The following is a 16675-nucleotide window of genomic DNA, read 5'->3' on the forward strand; positions in this document are numbered from 1 at the left end:
TATAATTGTGGAGTACTAGGTCGGATATCGGTCTTTCCCACTATCTTGCGAACATCAGGATTTTTAAGACTTATTTTTGTTTTTAGGAAAGAAAGAGTACACTTTAGTAGGTATTTGTTGCCTCTGCCCCTATATGCACACACCATCGATTTTTGTATATGTATTTGTGTGAAACGCGTTGTTTTCTTTTGCTGTCTACTTCTGTCCACCAAGCTTATTTAATAAAGGACACTTTTTTTTGCAGCCAAGATGGTGTCCAAGACTCCTACTGTTCTGGTTCAATTGCTTGTGTGCCGCTGTATTCTTTGACTGCTTGCCAGTTCTCTCTAGTTTGTAGATGTGGGCTAAGCCGCTTAATTACTTTAGTCTCTTTTTTGTAGGACACAATATACTTCCTGGAAGGAGTGTATGAAAATCATGAAGGGTATGTAAACCTTTTGACTTTAATTTGCTTTTCTCTTATGATAAATTGTACTCATTGTACTCTAATATTATTGTAATCTAACTCATGTCAGCATTGTTCATTTTGCCACTTGTAGTTTGGTTGAACGTGAGGTGACTGCCCTTGTGATGCGATGCTTAACAGAAGCATTACCGGAAAACAGGTACAAGGTTAAAGAAAATACAGTTCATTATAGCTTGTAAAAAAACAGCATTATGGTAATCACTTGTCTATATTTTCCTCTAGATTAAGTCGTTTGCTACATAAGCGCAAGTTTGATGAAGCTGAGAAGTTTGCAATTCAGTTTGGACTTGATGTTGAGGTGAGTACAAAGCATGACGGATAATGATATGTGACACTCTGACAAAACTAATGGATGAGGGATTCAAACATGCTTGTTTTAATTTATTTTATTAAAATAAATGGTGCAGGTTTAGTAAGGGCTGTGCTTTCTGGTTGTCTGAGTTGTTACTGTTTGATGAATGTCTCGCACTAGGATGGATTTATTTGGTCTCGCTTTCTTGCATCTCAATTTGTTTACTGTCAACGGTTCCTTGACATGAATAATCATTGATTTTCTAAGGAATTTTTAACCCCGTTTCCCACCCTTATTGATTGCACAAGTAGAACCGCAATTCACTCTGGGAACTGTTATTTCCAAGACAGCAGCGTTTTGGTTTTACAGTTCCAAATGGTACCTGCAAAGGTGTTCCAGGCCTAAGTGCCAGCGGCCGAAAAAGGCAGCTCTACTCCTTGACATGGTGTTCTTCTTCCTTCGCCCTAAATGTTGCTCTTTCCGTTTTCTTATTGAGGCAGTGATAGGTCTGCAGGCTTGTCTCTCTGGTTTATGTTGGACTTTTGCCAGCTTTTCATGTCTCATTCCCTTGTTGTCAGGGCCTCATATTTTCAAATGTAGATTTGGCATTTATCTGCCATGGCTATCACAGGAGGCTCCTCTTTCAGTGCCCGGCCTCAGGATACTGTAAGGAAGGCATGCCCCGCCCACATGGTGCCTTCATGGTTGCTGCTCTTTTTCCCCACTTAGCAAGCCCCTCCCACCTTAGTGCCTTTTTGGTTGCCGCTCTTTTTCCCCACTTAGCAAGCCCCGCCCACATGGTGCCTTCCTGGTTGCCGCTCTTTTTCCCTACTTAAGGAGCCCTCCAACCTCTTTTCCTTTGCAGATGGGGAGCAGGTCCAAGTGGATGTAAGTCACCTGGCATAAGCACCACCCACCTTCTTAGCCCTGCCTCTTCCTTCCTGATCTCAACTCTTAGATGAAGGGTGTCTCTTGCCCGGGCATCCGAAGCGAAGGGCAGACAAAGAAAAGGGCAATTCCTGTTTGGACCTGTTCGGACTAGGAGGATCCAGGCACCAATTCCCCCACCCCCCCTGGCCCAGCCCCCCCCCCCCAAGCGTACTCGTACAGGAGGTAAGCATGTACCAACATGTGTTTACTCCCTCTGTCTCCACAGGCCATCCCCACCGGTTTTCCCGTGATGTTCCCTTGTGCCCCCCCCTACTCGCACACATCTGTTTTGCTTGATTCTTCGATCCTCCAGCCTACTTCTCTAGGAGTCTGTTCTCATACATTCTGGTTTCACCATCACCGTCTTGTGGCCAATGCTGGATTTGACTTTCATGGACTACATTGATTCACGGTGCGTCGCCCATTCTCATGGTGGCCCTGAATCATGCTGTTCCCATCTTCATCTTGTATACTTGTGCTGGTTCAGAATTATGGAGATGTATGGTTTTTTTCCAAGCCGGAGCTGTGGCCGGGTTCACTAACAGGGCAGTGATGTAAAAGGAAAGACAAAGGATACAGCGTCAAAGTTTTACTTTTTACACCCAGGCATCCGTGAGAACGAGCTTGCTGCGGCGGCACAGGGGAGGAGGAGGGGGGTTTGGCTGGCTAACTGTGCGCCGACACAGGGGGAGAGGTGCAGGCCTTCAGGCCAGCGCTTCTGCATGGCATACTAGAACTAATACATAATGGAGTCGGTGACCATACAAAATGGAGTCGGGAGTCAATTCTCTTACGGGTGTTGCGCGTATGTGTCGCCCAAGGCTGTCCAGAACCTTGGTCAGTGGCGCATGGCCAGCCGCAGAACGAGCATAGTGTGCCTGTGGGGATAGAGAATGAAGGGGAGGGGACCAAAAAGACCTTTCGAAGGGATTGTGTCCTCTGACATATTCCTTATCTTTGATATAATACAGTCCAGCTTGCTGACCTTGGAAATGTTTTCCAGTAGAGGGCGCTGCGCGTCGACGTCCCTCGAGTCGGTGTCCCTCGACAGCCTCCATATCGGCGCCGACGTCATAAATAGACTCGCGCAGTGTCCGTTGCTCAGTTCCTTTTTTCCGCGCTTTGTGTGCCTTGGAAATGTAACGCTCGGTTCCATTCTTCATAAAAATCTTCTTATATCTTCGAAAATCTAAATTTATAACGATGGCCTCTTCATCCGAACCATGGACTCCACGGTCCGGTTTCAAAAAATGTTGCGACTGTGGAAAGAAAATGTCTTTAACGGATCCTCACAGGATCTGTTTGTGGTGCCTGGGATCGGAGCAGTGTGAGGACTGTATGTCCATGATGGCGAAAGCCATGAAGGAGCGTAAGGGGAAGTTAGAAAGAGGTTAGGCGTTTAAAACTTCTACCCCTTCAAAAGTTTCTTCGGCTGAGTCGAGGCATCTGTCTCGTCGTCGTCAAAAGAAACATTCCCGATCGAGATCTCAGTGGTTCCCATCATTCTTCGAGATCGAGACACTCTAAGAAGAGTGTCATGGATCTCCCTCTTACTCTAGTTCCCCAGAAAGGGTCACCTGCCCCACGAAACAGAGCTCTCCGGCTAAGTGGGAGGAATTCTGCAAAAAAAATGCTTAGCGTCTTCGAGAAAGTGGCCTCAACCCCCTCTGAGAAGTCTAAAGGTGATACCCTGGGTGAAAGACCCGAAAAATCAAAACGCTGCTGCGTCATGAACCCTCGAGTAAAGGCAATAAGACTGCGCCATCGACGCCGAAGAAACCTTCGACGCATAAATCTGTCTCATCGACACAGTCGTCCACCCCCGATGAAGGACAAGCCTAGAACTGCCACTACATCATAGGCACCAGAGATGTCGAAAGCCCCGACCATGACGTTGAGAGTGCCATCGTCAATCTCGGCGACGCCGAGTAGAATTCCGATCCTTTCGAGTTCGAGGCCTTTTCCGATGCTTTAGATACCCTTTTCAGGATTGTCGAAGCCTACAACGTCCACGTCAACAACCCCGACGTTTTCTCAGGCAGTAACAACACATTTGGCTCCTTCTTCTATAGAAATGGGGTTTACTCCATATCCTAGGTATGATTACTTTAGAGCCTTGTTCTCTGTATGTGGGGAAGGGGAGGACTCTGACAATGAGGGACCCTTTGGTCTGCAAAGGACTACAATACCCATTCCAGAGGAATTCATCTCTGAAGAAAATAGGTTAAAAGACCTACAGGAGTCTCTACATGAGGCAAGTGGTATTGATACATCTCCAGAAGTAGAGTTTGCTAGACCAGACACTGGAGAACATGCTGAGATACCTTATAGGGCCATTATGGCTGGAATAATTGAATTTATAGGGTGGACTACACCTGCACCTTCTTTTCAGCAAGATGACCTTACTGATATATTGGATAAAGGACCCCAAGAGGATCCTGTTGTCCCTTTTCATGCTGCTCGGCAAAGAAAAATATCTGCAAATTGGGAGACTCCTGAAGTTATCCCTGCAGTAAGTAAAAAACTCTGTGCTAAATACAGAGTATCAGCTTCAGATCCTGAATATCTAAGCAAATATCCAACTCCAGAGAATTTAGTTGTGCAGGCAGCGACTTAATCAAACAGTAAGTCGGCATACCCCACTATTCCACAAGACAGAGATGATAAAAGGTTTGACGCCATGTCAAAAAGTCTTTTCGGCATGTAGTATGGCGCTTAAATCTATCAACGCCACTTGCACGCTAGCAAGATTCAGCCACACACTTTGGGAGTGTGCTTCATCTGAGGCTGACTGTCTCCCAGAAGGGGAAGAACAGGAAGCATTCTTAAACATAATCAGGGATGGAAAGGATGCAATGTGTGAGTCCCTTCAAACGGGCATTGACTCTGTTGACAGTATCAGCAGAGCCATGGCGGCGAGTACCAAAATCCGCAGGTTTGCGTGGTTGCGGAAGTCTGGGTTTGCTCCAGATGTGCAAGCCAGACTTCTAAATATGCCCTTTGACTGCACTTCTCTATTTGGAAAGAAGGCTGATGACAGTCTGGAGAAATTGCAAACATCCAAAGCGGCAGTGAAATCCCTTGGGGCTGCAATCCGGCAAACTCCAAATCGCCCCACAGGTACATCCTGGAGGGGTAAGTCCTTTCGCTTTTACTCCGCATTCGGAAAGGGCAGAGGACAGCCAGCTCAAAGCGACCAGAGACGATTCACCCGTGGTGGACGGGGCAAAAGTACAAAATCTGCATCAGTAGGTGCTACTTTACCCTCAGCATCTGCGTCAGCCGCTTCTAAACCCATTTGTGGTCTCCCCTCATAAGACACCAGTAGGGGGCAGGTTAACTCAACATATGGCAGGCTATTACGTCAGATGCTTGGGCATTGGAGACAGTTGCCCAAGGTTACTGCCTGCCTTACCTATACACTCCTCAGTCATCCACCAAGGAACAATTCTTTGAAGTTTCCAGACCCGCTCCTTATGCAGGAGATTTCAGACCTGCTAGAGAAAGGTGCCATAGAACCGGTACCTGTAGCGGAGAGGAACAAGGGTTGGTATTCCCAATACTTTCTAGTACCAAAGAAGGACTGAGACCCATCTTGGACTTGCAAGAATTGAACAAATTCTTCAGGAAAGACAAGCTCAAGATGGTAACCCTTTCTCCGATCCTTCAGGCCCTCCAGCTTCAGGACTGGTTGGTATCTCTAGACCTTCAGGATGCTTATTTCCATGTGCCAATCCATCTCAAACACAGGAAATACCTGAGGTTCGCAATTGGCAACTCTCATTATCAATTTCGAGTTCTGCCATTTGGGCTGACCTCTGCCTCGAGGGTCTTTACCAAGCTAATGGCGGTTGTGGCTGCAAGTATAAGGAGGTAAGGGATTCACGTCTACTCCTACCTGGAAGAATGGTTGATCAGAGCAGTATCCCCGGAACAAGCTCAGACTTATCTAGATTGTTTGCCACTTCCTCCACAAGTTGGGCTTCTCCCTCAACTTAAAGAAGTCACAGATGATACCATCGCAGAGACTCCAGTTCATTGGAGCAGTCCTGGACACATCCCTGGGAAAAGCCTCCCCACCAGAGGTGAGGGCTCAAGATATTCTACAGATGGTCACCAGGTTTCAAAATGCTCAACGTCTTCCAGCCTTTGACTTTTTGAGGTTGCTCGGCCTCATGGCATCCTGCATCTTCCTAGTGCCAGAGGCTCGCCTGAGAATGAGATCCTCTAGTGGGCACTAAGGACACAGTGGTCACAATTCTCAGGGAGAATGTCAGATGATCTACTAATTCAGGGCAGAGTAGCTCGAGACCTTCATTGGTGGGCCTGTCAGGAGAACATCTGAAAAGGAGAACAGTTTTGGCAACCATGGCCGGAGATAACAGTAGTCACGGATGCTTCACTCACAGGGTGGGGAGCCCATGCAAACGACTTGACCATCAGCGGTCGTTGGTCTCCATTGGAGTCCGGACTACACATCAACCTATTGGAGCTGAGAGTGATCAGACTAGCGCTGAAAGCTTTTCTGCCATCAGTACAGGGAAAAAATGTCCTGATAATGACTGATAACACAGTGGCCATGCACTACCTCAACAAAAGAAGAGGCAAAGGGTCACTGCCACTGTGCAGAGAGGCAATGCAGCTCTGGTTTTGGGCAATTCAAGAAGGAATCTCTCTATCGGCAGCTCACCTAGCTGGAGAGAAGTACTCGACAGCGGACGCTCTGAGCAGGCGCAGCACAGTCTCCCACGAGTGGGAACTAGCTCAGGAAGTCCTTCAAGAGATCTTTGCCCTTGGGTGAACCCCTCAAGTGGATCTGTTAGCTACCAGCATCAACAGGAAGTGCGATAAGTATTGCTCAAGGGAATTTTCCCCGAGAGGAGCTCTAGGGGGCGTGTTCGTAGTGGACTGGGAATATCCACTTTTGTACGCATTTCCTCCAGTCCCTGTCATTCCTCAAATGATCAGGAGGTTGAGAAGATTCCGGAAACCCATGATCCTAATTGCCCCCGATTGGGCCAGGAGAACGTGTTACCCGGACCTTCTAGACATGTCCACCTGTCCTCCGATTCGTCTTCTGCAAAGAGAGGATCTTCTCTCGCAGAAGGGAGGTCAGGTTTGCCATCCAGACATCAGAACCCTCAACCTTCACGCTTGGTTTCTGAAAGGTTGAGATACAGGGATTGGGATCTCCCGGATGATGTCATGGAGGTGTTGCTTTCAGCTAGAAGGCCAGCAACAAAGACTTTATACCACTGCCGTTGGAACACATTTTGCAGCTGGTGTAGAGAAAATAATATTGAACCCTTTTCATGTAATACACCGATGGTGTTATCTTTCTTGCTTTACTTGGCAGATTCAGGTCTCCAAATTGGTACGATCAAGGGCTACCTCGCAGCGCTGTCTATCTTTAAGCGTACTGCTGAGGATCCTTCATATTTCAAACTACCCGTAGTAATCCAATTTCTCAAAGGATTAACAAATGTCTATCCACCAAAACCTTTTCAGGTTCCTTTGTGGGACCTAAATTTAGTCTTAAAGATTCTGATGGGTACTCCTTTTGAACCACTTAATTCTTGTTCACTAAAGTTTCTCACTCTTAAAATAGTCTTTCTAGTGGCCTTAACTTTGGCTAGAAGAGTGAGCGAGCTACAAGCTCTATCTTGCAACCTCTTGCAAGTCTCAACCTTACAGCCTGGCTCCTGACTTTTCAGAGTTCGGAGGATTGCCAAAAAGTTCTGCAGGCGGCTCGAGCCCCTTCTACAAACAAATCTTACACCTATAAGTGGCGGAGATTCTGTGAATGGTGTCGAGGACAACAAGGCCTACAACCGTTGTTGGTGACGCCGGAACAAGTTCTACCTTACCTGCTTCTCTTGGCGGAGAAGGGTTTATCCTTCACATCGATAAAGGTGCACCTGGCGGCCATCTCGAGGTTCACGAGGAAGAGACCGTTGTCTCCTATATTTAGCGACAGACTTGTGAAACACTTCATGAGGGGTTTATTTCGAACTTTTCTCCCGGTAAAACGGTTCCCTCCAACTTGGAGTCTCAACACAGTGTTGGCAGGCTTAATGAAACCGCCTTTTGAGCCTATGGCCACGTCCGACATAAAATTCATATCGTGGAAGTTGGCATTCTTGATTGCTATCACATCAGCTAGGAGAATCTCGGAACTGCAAGCGTTGGTCGTAGACCCGCCATACTTAAGATTCTTTAAGGACAAAGTGGTCCTGGCAACTAATCCGACGTTCGTCCCAAAAGTTCCGACAGTGTATCACAAACACTCGTCCATTGTTCTCCCTACTTTCTTCGCGACCCCATCATCGACAGCAGAAAAAGCTTTTCATACCTTGGACGTTAAGAGGGCTCTGAAATTTTACCTACATCGTACACAGGAACTCGGGTCTACTCGACAACTGTTCATCGCATATGGTCCGTCGACGAGAGGAAAAGCAATCTCTAAACAGGGATTGGCTCGATGGGTCTCATCGACGATTGCGTTTTGTCACTCCAAGGCCGGAAGGCCACTACAAGGACATCCTAGAGCCCATTCTACAAGATCAACGTCCTCCTCAGCAGCATTATGGGCAGGAATTCCGCTGACGGACATATGCCAAGCTGCGGCATGGTCAGTGCCCCACACGTTTACCCGCCACTACTGCCTTGCCAGGCAGCATGCGGACGAGGTGCAGATGGGAAGAGCTGTCCTGCGCCATCTGTTTCAGTAAGGTAAGCTCCACACTGTGGAGAATCTGTTTCTACCTTTTGATGACAGTATACTTTAGGTGGGTAAGGTTATATGAATTAACTTATTCCTATGCATATGCATTGTGTATTATGGTGAGGGTATATTACATTACATTCTCACCGCCGTTTCAGGTGTTACTGCTATACAATCTATTCTAAGCATGTGAATCCATGAAAGATCCAATGCTGGAGAAGGGAATAGTTTCTTACCTGTAACTCCATTTCTCCAGCATTGGATCTTTCATGGATTCACATGCGCCCGCCAGCCTCCCCGGAATGCAATGTATTTGATTGATAAGTTTAACCCTTCCTACTTTGGAGGGGCCGAAATCTGAAGGGGAGCCGCGGGGGCGGGCCTCTTATACTGGGACGGCCTACGGAGCATGCGTAGGCAGGTCCTAGAAGGACGTAGATAGGACACAAAAGTGTCAGAAGTTTTCCTATAGGAAAAGGCTATATATGTGTACCGAGGGGTCCCAATCTGACGACAGGGAATATTCTAAGCATGTGAATCCATGAAAGATACCAATGCTGGAGAAATGGAGTTACAGGTAAGAAACTATTCCCTTCTAGTGGCTCTAATCTCTGCCAGAAGAGTGCGCGAATTACAACCTCTATATTGCAAACCTCCTCATACAATCTTTAATAAAGATAAGGTTGTTTTACAAGTGAAGCCCAATTCTCTCCCAAAGGTGGTCTCTGAATTTCACATTACTCAGAAAATAACTTTACCCTCGTTCTATCCCCCTCTCCATCCAGGGAAAGAGCACGCAAGATTACACAGGCTGGATCCAAGGCGTGCCTTAAGCTTTTACATTAGCAGACTTGCAAGAATCAGACAAGCAGACAAATAGTTTGTGGGATATGCAGGGCACAAATTAGGTTTGCCAATTACAAAACAAACCATTTGAAGATGGATTATTTTAACTATTATAGAATGCTATAAATTGGCAGGAAAAGAGCCCCCTTGACATCTTAGGGCTCATTCAACCAGGGGTATCGTAGCCTCTTCGGCTCTCCAAAGAGGAGTTCCAATTAAGGACATATGTGCGGCTGCCACATGGTCGTGCGCACACACTTACCAAATTTTACAGCCTTGATTCCTCCTCTAGCCAGGAGACAAAATTTGGAAAAGCGGTGTTGCTTTCTGTACATCTTTAAAGGGAAACATTTCATTTTTTTTACTCCCGCTCCTCTATATACTACTGCTATGGGAGTCTTTCAAAGATGAGGAATACGTCAGAGGACACAATCCCTTCGAAGTTACTTACCAAACTGGTAACGTTCTTTCGATGGGATGTTCCTCTGACATATAGCCCCTCCCATCCATCCCCGCAGTAAAACTTCCCTTGTAGTTGCAGCGTACGCTCCTTCAAGGTTACTAACCAATTCATGCCAAGCAAATCTAAACTTCAAAACGGAACTGAGCAATGGACGCTGCGCTAGTCTATTTATACTCGTGGCTGTCAACGCCGATACAGAGGCTGTGGATGGACACAGACTCGAGGGACGTCGATGTGCAGCGCCCTCTACTGGAAAAAATTTCCGAGGCCAGCAAGCTGGGATGGATTATATCAAAGATAAGGAATACGTCGGGGGAACATCCCATCGAAAGAACGTTACCAGTTTGGTAAGTAACTTGTTCTTCCCCCCTTACATTCCCCCTTTCGTTACTTAAGTAACAAATATTGCAACTCTCCCAGCCTTTTACGTTTGTTTTCTTCTGCTTTTGCTTTATCCCAGGCTGGTGTTGCTTTTCGTGGCATCCAGACCCTGCACACTGTTCTTAGGCTTTCCCCTGCTCATGAATACTCATCAGAGGTGCATGTCATATAGATACAACCCCCATGCCCCTCCAGATCTACCCAAACTTCATCCTACCATTGCAGTTCATGGGGCTCTTTAATTGTGGTGTGATACAATGGGTCTACAATATACCTGATGTTATATATAGCTGTCATTCTATACTTGGAAACATAACTCATACAAGAATTCTCGTTGCAGCTTGAAAGGCGTTTCAAGGGCTGTAAACCACGTTAGTTTTGTGATGTGCTGTGACCATATCGGGTGCATGTTCTTTGAATCCACTGCAGCTTTTCTGTCATCTGATAGTCCTCGCAGTGCTTCTGCTTTGCACATTATTTGTTCTTCTTGCCATTTATTGTCCACATTGTTACTTTTATCACAGGAAAAGGCTCTTTCAGGCAGACCATTCCTTTTGGTTTGTGGTAACACGTCTTCTCATTCTGAAGCATTTCGAATGAAACAGTATGTGCTTGAAAAGTGTTTTATTCTGCACAGTGCGAGATGTAGTAGACATTGGGCCTCTGCAACAGGTGACTCTTGTGGCAACAGAACTGAGTTCCTGAGGCATGGTGTATCAATGATCATACATAGCAGCTCTCATTTGTCATCTGCTTTGCTGTTGTACTCATGTCTGTGTACCATTTGTTAGATTGATGTGGGTGCTGGGGGTCGTCTATCTTGTCTAACCCCAACCCATGATATTCGTCATATTTTTCCCGTCCTGTTCCCCTTTTTCTTCTTCTCCCCCCCTGGACCGTTTGAGCTTTCCCTTTTTCCCCCCATATCCCAGTGGCATTATCCCACCCATTTTCCCCATGTCCCACTCATTGTCTGTCCTAATATTATTGCTATTAGTAATATCATTTGAGGTAGATTGTGTGGTGGTATAGAGTTCATCACTGGGCCACAAAAGTACCGGAGGGTCTGGGTCATTCATTTCATAAATATTAAACTCAGAATCATTGTAAGCAACTGTGGGACCAATTAGGAGTGTGTAATTTACATTGTGTGGCATTCTTGTAGGTCCTGTGGGCCCATATTAGTTTGAAGCCATCCCATATCAGATGGGACCCTTGTTTTACGAGGTCCACTCCTCCTTATCCCTCCTTTATATCTATTGATATAAATGATATTGCCCAATATATTACAAGACAAAACATCAAAGAAAAAAAAACAATTGCACAGAAACATAACCCACACTCATACGAATATAATCTTCAACTATTGATCCTTGTATTATCTCGATCTACACTTATGCTGTTGGCACTGGGGGCCCCCGTCGTTGCCATTGATGATCCTACAGAGTGAGATAAAAGGGGTTAAGTACACATATCTAGCTTATTTCATATTTTCTTTTTCATTTTTTCATTACTCTTTCCAATTCATTAAAATGTTTCAATAGTAAGAGAGAGAGAGAGTGAGACCTTTGTTGCAAGTTATACTTTACTTTTAACATTTCTGTTTTATATACGTATGCTTCTCATTTTCTTTATCGTTTTTTCATTGCAGCGTTTTACCCTACCTCTCTTTTTTTCTTTTTCTTACGTTTGCGTAGTCCTCTCTGTACTTTCCTGCTCTTGTTCTGGCGTAACACTGTCGTAAGCCCTTCGCACATCGGATAAGTGGATCCAGTATCTTAGGCCCTTCACCGCGGTCGGGGGTTCAATATATTACTTCATAAGGGCCATGGAATCTGGGTGCATTCCACCATCGTACGAAGCTACGCATATATATAATTTCTTCTGGCATCAATTGGCAATTTGGGCTGTCTGTGGCCGGTGTCATAGTGTCACTCTCATTCTCCTGTGTGAAGGGAGCAGCTAACTGTTTTGCTATCATTCTTGCTGTTTTGGTCAGTTTTCTTAAGTATTCTTCAAATTTTCCCCCCAATACCGTTGCGCTCCTGTGTGCATCTGACTGTGTACGCAGGGCGGAGAGGGCTGTGTGCATGCGTCTACCTGTCACTATTTCATGTGGGGACAAGTGGTTGTCTTTACTGAGCTGGTTTCTTAACTCAAACAGTGCCAAGGGCAAGTAGTACACCCAGTTTTTCGTTAGGGTGTGGCATAATTTTGATAGTTTGCTTTTCAAGAGGCTGATTTTTTTCCACAACGCTGTTTGCCTGCGGGTGATACATTGAGCACAATTTGTGGGTAATACCCAACATTGTTGTCACTGCTTTGAACAGATCATTGACGAAATGCGTCCCGTTATTGGAGCGTTTGACGTCACAAATTCCCCAGCGGGGAAACACTTCACTTACTAAAAATGTTGCTGCACATTTCCCATCTGGGTGTGCGCAGGGACCCGCTTCCACCCAACGAGAAAACAGGCAGACCGCCACTATCAAGTATCGTGATCCATTGCACCTTTCTCCCATGTCTGCGTAGTCGATGTGAAGTTCACGGAATGGTTCAATGGGCTGCAGCAGTGTTCCTCCAAGTGTTCTTAGTGTCAACCCTGAATTGTATGTTTGACATGTGGTGCATTCGATAGTCATTTTAGACACATGTTCGTACAATCCGGGCACGAACCAGTATTCTTGTATCTCGGCAGCAATATGTTGTTTTGCATTGTGGGCTGGGAAGTGGAGCTGTTGAAATGCTATCTCCAGTTGCTTAACTGCCATCACTACTTTACCTGTGTTGTTTTGTCTACATAAGAGGTCTGTTGCTGACTGACTACACCCTCTTTTACCCCATAATTCTTTCTCTTCGGGTGGTGCTTCTTGCTGTAATTCAATTATTTGCGAAACTGGCATTGTTATACCCTTATATGCTTTTGCAGTACAAATTAACTGTTAATTTCTTTTGCAATATAGGCGGCTTCTTTCGCATCAGCGTCCGCTGCTGCGTTCCCTAATGAGATGACGTCACTATTATTTGTGTGGGCTTGGCATTTTACCAGTGCCACCACTCTGGGTTCTTTTAGGGCCTCAATTAGTTCCATGAGCAGTTCAGCATGCTGTACGGGGACACATCCACTCGTCTAAACCCTCTCCTCCCCCAACGTGCTAGTCCCCCATGCAATGTTGTCATATATGCCGAGTCTATGTATATGGTTACTGCGCTTCCACTAGCTGCGTGCAGGGCTTCAATTAGTGCCACCAACTCGGCTGCTTGCGCTAAGAAATGTGCTGGCAGTCGTTTTTGTACAATGACCTCCTACTCGCCCTCCTCCATTCTCACCACTGCTGCTCCTACATGTCTTTCACCTGTTTCACAATTAATTAATGCTGACACATCCACGAAACGCACCTCCCCTTCTGTGAGTGCATCTTTAATTTTTGTGGGTGTGTTCTCATCTTCCCCCCTGTATGTGGCGCATGTCCTCAACTGGGTGTCCAGTCAAAGAGTCGAATACATGCTTCTGTGAGGAATGTTGCTGGGTTCACTGTCTTGCATCTTACTATGTTTATGTTTGCACTAGACAATATTATCTCGTAGGCAGTAGCTCTGTGTTGTCAGTGTGCTTTTTGACCTCTTGAGGATGGCGAACAATGAGTGCTCCACGAACAGCATCACGGAGCACCCCATCACTTTTGTGGCACTCTTTTCAATGGCGAAACGCCGCTGCTGCGAGAGCCTGTCCTTGCATAACTGCATCAAGAGTGCCGCTGTAGTAGGCCAATGGCTTGTGGCCCTGCTACGTTTTTTGCGTTCATACTGCTGTCATCAGTGTTCCATTGCAGTGTGAAAATAAGTAGTATTCCCTGTCAGTCTGGTGTCACTAGGACGGGTGCTGTGGAAATTAATTCTTTTAGTGTGTTGAAGGCAGTATGCATTTTTTGTGTCCAACTCAAAACAATGTTCTCCTTTTGTGCTATTTTGAGTGCGTGTAATAATGGTTTTGTGTACGCTGCATAATCTAGTATCCAGGCGCGGCAGTAGTTGCACATGCCGAGACATTTCTGCATTTTCTTTACTGTTTTGGGTTAACTTACTGCTCGCACTGCAGCTGCTCTGTCGGGGAATATCCGCTTACCATGCTTTCATATCAATTGACCCAGATAGAGCACCTCTGCCAGACAATATTGCAATTTGTGTTTGTCCACTTTATATCTTGTGTGCTAGCAACGTGAGTAATGCTATTGAATCTTGTCTGCACTCTCCTTCATTCTCTCCACAAATCAACAAATCATCCACATACTGAATAATCGTACTCTTAGTGTCAATGTTGCCAAGGTCTTCATGCAATATTCTATTGAAAATGCTTGAGCTTTCACAATATCCCTGGGGCAGCCTACAATGTTCGTATCTCTTCCCACCCAGGGTGAATGCTGTCAAATATTGTGATTCGGGGTCTAGTGGTATCGAGAAAAACACATTCTTTAAATCTACCACTGTGAAACATGTTGCTGTTTTTGGAATACTGCATAAAATTGATGCAGGGTTTGGGACAAGTGGGAATTCTTTTTGTATGACGTCATTGAGAGGGCATAGGTCCTGTATCATCCTCCACGCCCCTCCCTTTGCTTTTTTTGATTGGGTAGATACAAGTGTTACAAGGAGAATTTGATGGTACAATTATCCCCTGCTGCAGTAATGCATGGATTGTCTCTTTTGTTCCCTCTTCTGCCTCCCTTGACAGGAGATACTGCATCACTCAGGGCAACAATGCTTCTGGTTTGAGTTTTATTTTCCCTGGGGTCACTTCTCTGAGCAGCCCTACATCGTGGGGGCCAGTTGTCCATAGTACTGGTGGTACTCGCTGCATGTCTTCACTAAAAAATGCTGGGGGAGCACTGCTGATGGCCATGAGAGGGAGTTGCACTTGTCTGTGCTAGGCCATTATCTCACAGGGTATTGCGATTTCCATTATAATCTCCCTATCAGTGCCGGCATCAGTAAACTGCTGCAATGCTATGTTGGGGTTTATACACAACACTGTCCGCCACTCACATCCCTTCTCATCCACACCAATAACAATAATTTGTTGGGTTGACACTTGCACTCTGTGGAAGTCTATAGACCCACTGATCCTGCTACCACTTCCGGGGTGCTACAAGTCGAAACACAAATTCAGATGGCACCCGCCACTCATGGCATGTAAGTTCAGGTACTACGCGTGCCAATACTTTCAGTCCCTGGAGGAACATATCTAGGTCAACTGGTATCGCACGCACCTGTTGTGCTGTGGCCTGTGTGTATATCACTAGCATGGCACATATCCCAGTTGTTGAGCACACTATTCCTCTCTGTGAAGGATATAGTCTTGTTGAGCTTGCTAAGGAGGTCCCTCCCCAGTAACTTTATTGGTGAGTCTTCGTAATACAATAGGGGTGCTCGCGCTGTCTTCCCTCCCACCATTATGTCTAGTTCTGTGTACAGAAACCTCGACCACCGCCCCAGAAAACCCCAGCGTCTCCATATAATTATTTGACAGCGGAAACCAGCCTTCCTTCAGGCACGATTTTTCCGCTCCCAAATCCACCATAAAGATGAATTGGTTGTTCCCTATCTCCGCCCCCCACCAGTGGTTCCTCGGCTGCATTGCGGGTCGTTGATAGTACTGGACACGCAAGTGCTCTCCGTGGGCTGTCCTATGCTGAGTATCTCATGTTTTCACCATTACTGAATACATTGTCCTACCATTATTGTCCTTCTAATGGGTACCGGTGCGCCGTTGGCTGTGGTAGCAAAGGGATTTCCACGCGCTGGTGGCATGTGTTCCTGACATTGTGGGTGTTGTACATTCTGTCTGTGACTTCTCTTTTCGTATGTGTACATTGGGTCAGGCTGTTCTTCCCTTCTGGAACCACCCATGGGCAAGCCATATGGGCTGCCGGGCTGGGGATGACCATACTGTTGCTCCCTTTCATAAGCGTCATGGAATGTCCCCACCTCCCGCATGTCCCCTATCCTCCTCCTTGGGGGCCTTGTCCTCCATATCTGGACCCTCTGCACCCACTCCTCTTCCATTTCTTCCCCGCCATTGGGCTCCTCCATATTGCTCGTCACTGGCCCATTGTTGTTCCTCGTTTACTGCCCAATTTTCTGGTTCCTTGCCTGTGTTGCTATCAAGCTTTCCTCTGCCTCTTTCTCCGTCTGTGAGGAGGGCTGCCACTGCACTTTCACCAGTTTCGTTTGTACTTATTTTGTTTCATCTGCCAACCTCCTCTGCGCCATCTCCTTCTCCCTTTCTTTTATCCTTTTGCAATGGTGTACTATGATGCTCTGTATTTCTGGACAGCCCTTGGCTTCTATCCCAGCTATTTTATCAAGAGCTTCTGCACTTCCTTTGGGAGTACTCTTTAAATTATAAAATAGAACAGGGAGGTTGATTGGTCCCAAGCTGTGCCTGTTTCCGCTCTCCACATCTCCTGCACCCGAATAATGTAAGCAGTCGCATCTTCCTCCTCCCCCATTGTACACTGCATTACTGATTTTAGGTCGGCTGTATCTGGGAATGTTTCTCTCAGGGGGGGATTT

At 46.2% G+C, this 16675-nt stretch overlaps 1 protein-coding gene across 2 annotated transcripts in view; it reads left to right on the forward strand.

The window, feature by feature from the left end:
* KNTC1 (kinetochore associated 1) overlaps positions 1–16675 on the forward strand; it is a 2501313-nt gene that overhangs the window by 422243 nt on the left and 2062395 nt on the right. For both annotated transcript variants that reach the window (XM_069619627.1, XM_069619628.1), the window contains exons 15-17: positions 381–424; positions 540–605; positions 689–764. In XM_069619627.1, coding sequence (XP_069475728.1) covers positions 381–424; positions 540–605; positions 689–764 — 186 coding nt within the window. The remainder of the gene's footprint in view (positions 1–380; positions 425–539; positions 606–688; positions 765–16675) is intronic.

The sequence above is a fragment of the Ambystoma mexicanum genome, chromosome 10, assembly GCF_040938575.1.
Source record: "Ambystoma mexicanum isolate Mex_15411 chromosome 10, UKY_AmexF1_1, whole genome shotgun sequence".
Taxonomy (NCBI): Eukaryota; Metazoa; Chordata; class Amphibia; order Caudata; family Ambystomatidae; genus Ambystoma; species Ambystoma mexicanum.